At 44.0% G+C, this 9,838-nt stretch overlaps 2 protein-coding genes across 3 annotated transcripts; both read left to right on the forward strand.

Annotated features, from left to right (window-relative positions):
- The first annotated feature begins 655 nt into the window (after nucleotides 1-655).
- LOC110525452 (natterin-3-like) lies at nucleotides 656-4,142 on the forward strand. The gene is made up of 3 exons (XM_021605576.2): nucleotides 656-755; nucleotides 1,361-1,475; nucleotides 2,923-4,142. The coding sequence occupies exons 2-3, from the start codon at nucleotides 1,361-1,363 to the stop codon at nucleotides 4,017-4,019; spliced, it is 1,212 nt and encodes a 403-aa protein (XP_021461251.2). The 5' UTR covers nucleotides 656-755; the 3' UTR covers nucleotides 4,020-4,142.
- A 126-nt stretch (nucleotides 4,143-4,268) lies between these two features.
- LOC110525453 (probable peptidyl-tRNA hydrolase) lies at nucleotides 4,269-9,492 on the forward strand. Of its 2 annotated transcripts, XM_036979587.1 has the most exons (6): nucleotides 4,269-4,521; nucleotides 4,773-4,910; nucleotides 8,027-8,246; nucleotides 8,394-8,493; nucleotides 8,594-8,639; nucleotides 8,873-9,492. In XM_036979587.1, the coding sequence occupies exons 2-6, from the start codon at nucleotides 4,803-4,805 to the stop codon at nucleotides 9,134-9,136; spliced, it is 738 nt and encodes a 245-aa protein (XP_036835482.1). In that variant the 5' UTR covers nucleotides 4,269-4,521; nucleotides 4,773-4,802; the 3' UTR covers nucleotides 9,137-9,492. The 2 variants fall into 2 exon arrangements, with proteins under 2 accessions (XP_036835482.1, XP_021461252.2); XM_021605577.2 differs by having other exon boundaries at nucleotides 4,269-4,910.
- Nucleotides 9,493-9,838: the final 346 nt, after the last annotated feature.

The following is a 9,838-nucleotide window of genomic DNA, read 5'->3' on the forward strand; positions in this document are numbered from 1 at the left end:
CGATAACGGAGGACTCTAAAGGATATTACCACTGGGTTCTTTGTCTTTGCTTACCAAGAACAACCTCACTTGCGTCACAATACCAAAGCCATTCTTATGCAATGTGATTTTGTTCTTAGATATTGTACGTGATTCCCGGTAGATCCTGTCCAGTGATATAAAAGCTCATATTGACTGCTGTAATGGGGTGGAAAGGTATCCTCTCAAGCATTACTTACACAACCACTGCAAGAGTACCAAAACGACATAGTCAAATTATTATTATCATCATCATCGGCGATCACTCGAGTTGAGTATGACTGTCCTCAATGAGGTCTTCTATTTGTGGGTCTTTAGGTGGCTGTAGAGGCCGATCCGGCAGCCACATATGTCGGTGCAGTGTGGGTAGGGGTGAGTGGTGGTTGGGCCTTTTTGGTGTTGTCTCTCCTTGCGTAGCTGCCCCTTGTTTGTGGCATGTTGGAGATCTGTTTTGTGTTGACCAGCTCCCTCTTGAATGTTTTTTCTCTAGTTGTATCTGTTTAGTGCAGTGTCCTTCACTTTACTTTTTGAATCACTAAACAATAAGCACTGTACACCAAAAGTAATGGGGCGGAAGCAGCAGCAGAGGACTCTTATATAGTAAGAGTACTAGACCAATGGGCATGGGGCCACTCACTGTAGCACTGGCTACTTTATTGGGGGCAATTATCCTGCAGGGAGGTTTAAAACGTAGCAAGGGGCTGCAGATCACGCCACTGGAGGAAGAACCTGTCAAGGTAACACAGCTTCTTTACATCAACCTATGTGTATAACATGTTCTATTACTGTTAGTTCTGTGCTGAATACTAATATCACGATTTACTGTATTGTGCATCTGCTTCATGGAACATAAAACAATCAATGCCATTTCAAATGTTGGATTTTTTTACTAAGCTGGAGAGGCAGTTTTTTTGTGATTTCAGAAGCCAATTCTCTTTAGTAAATAATAGGCAAGACCTACAAATGAGCATCTTAATGTATTCAGTCCATCAGCAATATACTGAAGTATATTCAATGAAGTGTTTGAAATACTGTAGATGGGGGAACGCATGGATATTTATATGGAAATGCCAGCAACAAGGAACACTGAGCATTTTCCAGATTGAAGGTGGTGAATGTTAAAAATGCACAGGGTAGCACTCTGCTAATGTCATCTGAGATAGGTAAACTGATGTGACTGTGGTGTGTGTGTGTGTGTGTGTGTGTGTGTGTGTGTGTGTGTGTGTGTGTGTGTGTGTGTGTGTGTGTGTGTGTGTGTGTGTGTGTGTGTGTGTGTGTGTGTGTGTGTGTGTGTGTGTGTGTGTGTGTGTGTGTGTGTGTGTGTGTGCACGCTTGTTGCTAGATGAGGCTGACTTTCCTGGTCATCCTGGCAGTGCTGCAGCTCTGCAGCCCAGTCTTCCTCTCTGACCCCCTGCTCTACACCTCTCAGCTGGAGGAGGGGCAGGATGCACCAAGCAGTGAGTCTGATTATATTACACCAGAGGCGGCTGGGGGGAGGAGCTATAAGAGGACAGGCTCAGTTTAATGGCTGGAATGGAATAAGTGGAACGGTATCAAACATTTGGAAACTACACATGTTAGACTCTGTTCCATTAATTCCATTCCAGTCATTACAAAGAGCTCGTCCTGCTATAGCTCCTCCCACCACTCTCCCCTGTATTACAGCCTATTACACAAACACGTTGATCAAAAACCTTCAATTGGGTCTCAGAGTGTAAACATTTTGTCTGAATATTCTCTACCAATGTCACGTTCTGACCTTTATTTCCATTGTTTTGTCATTATTTAGTATGGTCAGGGCGTGAGTTGGGGTGGGCAGTCTATGTTTGTTTTTCTATGATTTTGGGATTTGTATGTTTCGGCCTAGAATGGTTCTCAATCAGTTCAGGTGTCATTAGTTGTCTCTGATTGAGAATCATACTTAGGTAGCCTGGGTTTCACTGTTTGTTTGCGGGTGATTGTCTATGTTGATTGCTTGTGTCAGCACAGTTCTCATTAGCGTCACGGTCGTTATTTCATTTATTGTTTTTGTATTGTGTGTTTCAGTGTTCAGTGTTTTCTTTATTAAATATCAAGATGAACACAAACGACGCCGCATTTTGGTCCTCCGATCCTTCTCGCCTCTCCTCTTCAGATGAAGAGGAGGAAGACCGTGACAACCAATCTAAAGAATTGTATTTATTTGATTTATTTCACCTTTATTTTATCAGGGAGTCATACTGAGACCAAGGTCTATTTTACAGATGAGCTCTGAATTACATAAATTACAGAAAATTCACACATCAATATAAATACAAAATATAAATACAAAAGAGGCACCAAAACATCAAATTTAAGAACATGTTGAAGATTGTTCCACAAATAAGCTGCAAGAAAACTAGTAGCTGATTTATCTAACTCAGTAGAGACCAAAGACATTTCCAGAGTTAACCATCCCGGGCGTGGTAACTCGTATGTCTAAAGTTTAGTAAAGATGTTCTGTAGAGTGGGACTTTTTATAAAAGGGCTTTATAAATGAAAACATAGCAATGTATCAACCTACATGACATCAAAGAGGACCAACCAACTTTCTGGTAGAGAATACAGTAATTACTAAAATTGCCACTGGTAATAAAGCTCAGTGGGCTATGCTAAACTGAATCTAATGGCTTTAATGAAGTGGCAGTTGCGCTCAAATAGATAATGTTGCCATAGTCTAGGACCAATAGGAATGTCGACCGAATAATCTGCTTTCTACTATTCAGCGAGAGGCAGGACCTTTTTCTCTAGAAGCCCCATTTTTATTCTCAGCTTCTTAACTAACTCATCAATAATGAGTGAATGAATCCAAATACATCAGATTTCAACTCCACAAAAGATACTTCATTGCAACCTATGACCTTTGCTTTCTGTACCTCATCACAGAGCCCTGGCTCAACCCTCTGCTGGAAGATGTGGTCCCTGATCTGGACATCCACAGTCCATCCACACTGACAGAGACCTCAGATCTAGAGCCCCAGTTGCCCGATTCCCTGTTTATGTATGGGGAGAACGCCAACCTTAAATGGGTTAAATGGGAAGGGTCCCTCCCTAATGGTGCTGTGGGCATCTACAACGGTTACACCGAACGACATGACTACATCTGCAAAGTCAACTGCGAAGCTGGCTTCTATACCGCAAGCAAAGGCAGTTTCTGCCAGTACCCCTACGCTGACAAGGAGCATTCATCCTCCAAGTTCGAAGTCCTGGTCAATGTGGACAACTTTGAGTTTGTGGAGTGGATCGAAGAGGAATACGGTGCTGTCCCCCAACATGCTGTCAAGACCTGCCAAGGTGTTGAGATATACGTCGGCAAGAACAAATACGGTCTGGGAAAGGTTGTGATCCAACATAAAGCCTTCTTCCTGCCTTGGGAGGGCGATGAGTACTGGTACAAGAGATACCAGGTCCTGGCCATCAACAGGGACACCTACAGCCAGCACATCTCTCACGTGGAGTACGCCATCGACCAGATCGAGTTGTTCAACCACCCTCCTGAGGCCATGCAGTTTGTCAGGGTCACCAACCTGGAGTGCAGCAGTGTGGAGAAGAAGGTCTTGCTGGAGAAGACCAGCAGTGTGGAGAAGACCTGGGACATCGGCAGGGAGAGCCACAACAGCTCCACCACCATGACGGCCAAGGTGCCCATTATCAGCCCAGGCACCGTGGACTTCACCAAGGAGCAGACGGTGAGCTTCTCAGAGGGAACCACCATGGTGGAGTCTATCAGCCACTCCATCTCTGTGGTGCTGCTGGTCCCTCCCAACCACTCCTGTGCCGTGCAGATGGAGGGCAGGAAGATGACCGCCGACATCCCCTTCACGGGTAGGCTGAGCCGAACCTACCATAACGGTGACACCCACTGGACCACCATCACAGGGACTTATGATGGTGTGAAGGTGGGGGAGATCAATGCCGTGGTGGAGAGATGCCAGCCTGTCCCTGATGCCATACCCTGCTACCCCGTTGAGACAGACCCCTGAGACAGAAGAACTCTAGATGTGAGAACTCCAATGTGCACGTGGTCTATCCCTCCAGACACAACCTGAACAAATTATAACCCTTGTGTCACAATACATTGTCATCAATAAACTGATGTAACTTCATATTCAGATAAAAGAGCCAGTCAATTTAGGTTTGTGATCAAGAAAAGCATTTTCCAGACAAAAAATAGGATTTTGGTGCAACATTTTGTTGAACTTTTTTTGATTTACCTCATGTAGGCATCATCATCATCATCATCATTTGTTTCAATGGCCTAGAAGTGAAATATAATTCCAGTACATAAAATTACACAAGGCTGAAATGTAAAAAAATCACTATTACACTGTGCATTTTCTATGAGCGTGTAGGCGTGTATACGTGCATGTATAAACCTCGTAGCTAGGTGGCGGTACGCTTAAAAAGACCAGACGTTGGTCACAATGAACCCTCTCACTTTTCTGGCCACCAGTCTCTTTGACTAATGTCGAAGTTGCATGGCAGGTCTAGTTCAGTAAAATATTTACTCTTTTCCAACGTTTCTTATTTTGTTTTCACAATTTCAAATAGGTTTGTTTATAACTGAAGTAAAATGTCAGGAGTACATTATTTAATTTGAGATGTTGATGGTCACAGACAGTAGGCTATTAACACAACAATGAAGTTATGAAGATTCAAGTGTTTATGACGTTCCCTTTTTTGCACTCATGAGACACGTCACTGTTGCTGGTAAACTTTGGTATTGTGTGTCACAGTTTTTCAAGACGCTGTTGAACTTTGTTACAATGAGACGACTTTTATCGAAACTGATAAACCGAGCGTTGCTGACTGAACCCTTTGCACCAATAATGGACATTGGAGCAGGAGTCCACACGAATGCTCTTCGGAGGCTGGTAAGTGAAATATTCAGGAAAGACATTGCTGCACAAATGTCTTCTGGTCTAGTGCACTGCAACCACTTGTCTTGCTCACAGAGTTTGATATGTAATAATCGTAGGCCTACTACTAGTTACAATGTTGCTGTTGGCATAGCAGCCAATCACTACAATATAGTAATGCAACAATGCTCGTAACGTTGTAGGCGACAATGTAGTACCACAGCGGACAGTGTGTCAGTAGGGCGCATCAGATGCTGTACATGATGTTGTTCACATTAGCCTACAGTTTGCAAACATCGCATTATTAACTGTTTATAAATATTTGCTAAAATTCTTATTACAATTTATCTAAATGGAAATTAAATGTAGTGGCTTTCCTAGTCAAAATATGTACTATTATTTCTTAATCTGATGCAGCACTCCATCACTCTCCTTCTTGGTCAAATAGCCCTTACACAGCCTGGAGGTGGGTTTTGGGTCATTGTCCTGTTGAAAAACAAATGATAGTCCCACTAAGCGCAAACCAGATGGGATGGCATATCACTGCAGAATGCTGTGGTAACCATGCTGGATAAGTGTGCCTTGAATTCTAAATAAATCACAGACAGTGTCACCAGTAAAGTACCATCACACCTCCTCCTCCATGCTTTACAGTGGGAACCACACATGCAGACAATACGTTCACCCACTCTGTGTCTCACAAGACACAGAGGTTGGAACCAAAAATCTCAAATTTGGACTCATCAGACCACCAGATTAATGTCCATTGCTCGTGTTTCTTGGCCCAAGCAAGTCTCTTCTTATTATTTGTGTCATTTAGTAGTAGTTTCTTTGCAGCAATTCAACCATGAAGGCCTGATTCACGTAGTCTCCTTTGAAATCCTGATAATTAATTGCACCCATATAGTGTCCCAGGTCTAGATCCTGATTAGAGAGGAACAATTTTTTTTAAAGCAGTGGAAATGGCTTCGAGGTCCAGAGTTGAGTTTGAGAAAACTGGGCTATATTTTGTCATGACTAGACTAGTTAAATCCCTGAGTGATATTTTTTCTTCTACCAGGGTGTATTGGGTTGGCCAAAGAAACAGAACACTGTTTCTATTGCAAAGTAAATAGATCATGTCAATGCCATTATGACATCCTTTTTTGTCCCCAGGCAAAGCCTATAAAAGTGTGGGTCCAGCCACTCATTGGGTATAACAATAATCCTGGCCAGATGCAGACAATCCACCTCTCGCTCACCCAGTCAACAGGAGGTGAGAGGAGAGGAGGACGTTAGGTACCTTAACCCAACTCGGTCTCAACCCCCCCCCCCCCCCCCCGGGTGCCTGTTTTTTTTTCTTCTTCAAATAACCAACTCATCATCAAGCTTTGATTATCAGCTGTGTAGTGCTAGGGCAAAAACCAAAACGTGCACCCAGGGGGGGCCCCAGGACTGAGTTTGGGAAACCCTGCCTTAGCCTACTAGCTATCACCACCTTTATATTTAACTAGTTAAGAACAAATTCTTATTTACAATGACGGCCTAGGAACAGTGGGTTAACTGCCTTGTTCAGGGGCAGAACGACAGATTTTTACCTTGTCAGCTCGGGGATTCAATCTAGTAACCTTTCGGTTACTGGCCCAACGCTCTAACCAGTAGGCTACCTGTCGCCCCTGTGTGAAAAAGTAATTGCCCCCTTACACTCAATAACTGGTTGTGCCACCTTCAGCTGCAGGTCAGGGCTCTGTGCAGACCAGTCAAGTTCTTCCACACAGATCTCAACAAACCATTTCTGTATGGACCTCGCTTTGTGCACGGGGGCATTGCCATGCTGAAACAGGAAAGGGCCTTCCCCAAACTGTTGCCACAAAGTTGGAAGCACAGAATTGTCTAGAATGTCATTCATTGTATGCTGTAGCATTAAGATTTCCCTTCACTGGAACTAAGGGGCCTAGCCCGAACCATGAAAAACAGCCCCAGACCATTATTCCTCCTCCACCAAACTTTACAGTTGGCACTATGCATTGGGGCAGTTAGCATTCTCCTGGCATCCGCCAAACCCAGATTGTTCCGTCGAACTGCTAGATGGTGAAGCGTGATTCATTACTCCAGAGAACGTGTTTTCACTGCTCCAGAGTCCAATGGCTGTGAGCTTTACACCACTTCAGCCGACGCTTAGCATTGCACATTGTGATCTTAGGCTTGTGTGCGGCTGCTTGGCCATGGAAACCCATTTCATAAAGCTCCTGACTAACAGTTCTTGTGCTGATGTTGCTTCGAGAGGCAGTTTGGAACTCGGTAGTGAGTGTTGCAACTGAGGACAGACGATTTTTACACACTACACGCTTTAGCACTCGGCAGTCCTGTTCTGTGAGCTTGTGTGGCTACTACTTTGCGGCTGAACAGCTGTAGCTCCTACACATTTCCACCTCACAATAACAGCACTTACAGTTGACCGGAGCAGCTCTAGCAGGGCAGAAATTTGTTGAACTGACTAGTTGGAAAGGTGGCATCCTATGACTGTGCCACAATGAGTCACTGAGCTCTTCAGTAAGGCCATTCTACTGCCAATGTTTGTCTATGGTGATTGCATGGCTGTGTGCTCGATTTTATACACCTGTCCACATACTTTTGTATATATAGTGTATTTGACAGCCTCCACTCTTCTGGGAAGGCTTTCCACTAGATGTTGGAACATTGCTGCAGGGACTTGCTTCCATTCAGCTTAAGAGCATTAGCACTGATGTTGGGCAATTAGGCCTGGCTCGCAGTCGGCGTTCAGATCTTGCTACCGCACAGCAATCGGTACTGGAGGGCCAAGTCTAGGTCCAAGAGGCTTCTAAACAGCTTCTACCCCCTAGCCATAAGACTCCTGAAAAGCTAATCAAATGGCTATTTGCATTGCATTGTTGGTTAAGGGCTTGTAAGTAAGCGTTTCACTGTAAGGTTCACTTAGACCTGTTGTATTCGGGGCATGTGACAGGATGTTTTATTATTGTTAGTTAATACCCTCATATCAGGTCAAATGTGTGGCTAAATGTACACAAATCAGTCCATTCTTGTGGGAGGAGATCACTGCACTCTCCAGTGGCGTTTAGAGAAATATAATATGCAAAGATAGAAAATAAGTATTTCTTGTCCTTGTGCAGATTGTGGGACTGGGCAACCCTGGAATGAACGGTTCGCGCCACAGTGTGGGCATGGCTGTGCTGGAAGCACTTGCTGCCCGGCTGAGGTTAGCTGAAAGCTGGCATGGCGATAGGCACGTTTCCGGTGAGGTCATCGTATCTGACATCCAGGACACCCAAATTGTGCTTCTCCGACCACGACTACTGATGAACATAAACGGTGTATCCGTGGCCAAAGCAGGTGAGGATTCTTGTGTCTTCTTGATGTCTTTTGACATTTTATGAATTTTCAGTTTTGACTGTTAGAGGAATTATGACAAAAGTGAGCTATTCCTACTGTAAATGAATTGTTCATGATATTGTTTTGTTTTCATGACCTTGGATCAAGCGGTCAAATACAGCATCAAGCCTGAGCACATCCTCCTGGTTCATGACGACTTGGACAAGCCCCTTGGGAAGCTTGCTATGAAACAAGGAGGGAGCGCCAGGTGAGTTGATTCCCTGCCAGTTATCGGCATTAATAATGATGCTATCTGACAACGTGATCCTCCCAACTTTGTGCTCCTTCTATATGTTGTTGATTGACAGGGGTCACAATGGTGTGCGGTCCTGTGTTGAGTGTCTGCAGACAGATGTAAGTAGCTTTCCACACAGACAAATACTCTCCCTTCCAACATTAGGAGGAATTGAGTGATGAGAGATGACGTTTCCCTTTGACAAATTTGGGGAAAGTGTTATACAGTCCAGCGCAATGTCATGTTTGTCAAAGGGAACTGGTGGTGGGTGGGTGGGGGGGGTGAGAGCAGGGTAAAAATACACATTTATTTCTCAAGATAGAATAGTACTTTTCTATCTTGTGCCCTCCAGGTGATGCCCAGACTCCGTGTTGGGATTGGCAGACCATCGGGTGGAACATTAGTGAACCGGCATGTTCTGGGGCGCTTCTCTCAGGAGGAGCAGAAGATTCTCAGCGGGGTTCTAGAGCAGAGTGTGGACATTCTCCTCTCCCAGCTCACTGACGAGGATGTACAGTCCCCACTGTTGCCACCAGGAGGCAGACCGGCATTACAGACTGGGAAACGGAGGGTTTGCTCAATTTCTCCAGAAAAGGACACAACCTGCCAGACATGAGACTGACAAGAGACTTTGTCAGAGCCAGTGAAGCTATGACGGCACTCTGGGATAGTAGCTTTGCTGCTGCTGCTAAAACAAAGCTGCCTCTTACAGAAACATGAAAGTGTGAACATGTTTTTATTTATTGGGACTTTATTTATTATCTGGTTTGGGATGTATGTGAAATGAATACAAAGTAAGCACACTGCATTTCAAAGACCAAAAGTGTAGATATGCATAAGATAATCATTGCATATCTCCTAGAATAGTATGCATTCTTTGTTTTTTTGGCCTAATCTACAATTATGTAAAAGGTCCAAGGAGTGACCAAGACATGATATTAGAATGATTAAACAATAAAACCATCATACCAATAGCATTGAGAAAAATGTAACTAGTGGTGAATGAACTGAGGTATTACCAGTGGGTTTCCTGATAACAGAACCTGCTCCACTCGTGTTGTAGCCACTCTTGAAAGCTTCCAAGTGCCTCACATCTTTTAAGCTCATTCTCTTTGCTGTATTTACTGGTTCAACATATTGATTCCATCCTTTAATTCTCAGCCTATAACCATGCTTCATCAACGAGTGTTTTTAATGAGAAGTAGCAATTGGTCAAGAAGTGTAGCATTCTCACCACAGTGAATATCGGAGCTCACAAAAACTGAGAAAAGAGCATATAAAAAGTAGGTAAAGAGACAGTGAGAGAAAGGAAAACCCA

Source organism: Oncorhynchus mykiss, chromosome 6 (assembly GCF_013265735.2).
Source record: "Oncorhynchus mykiss isolate Arlee chromosome 6, USDA_OmykA_1.1, whole genome shotgun sequence".
NCBI lineage: Eukaryota > Metazoa > Chordata > Actinopteri > Salmoniformes > Salmonidae > Oncorhynchus > Oncorhynchus mykiss.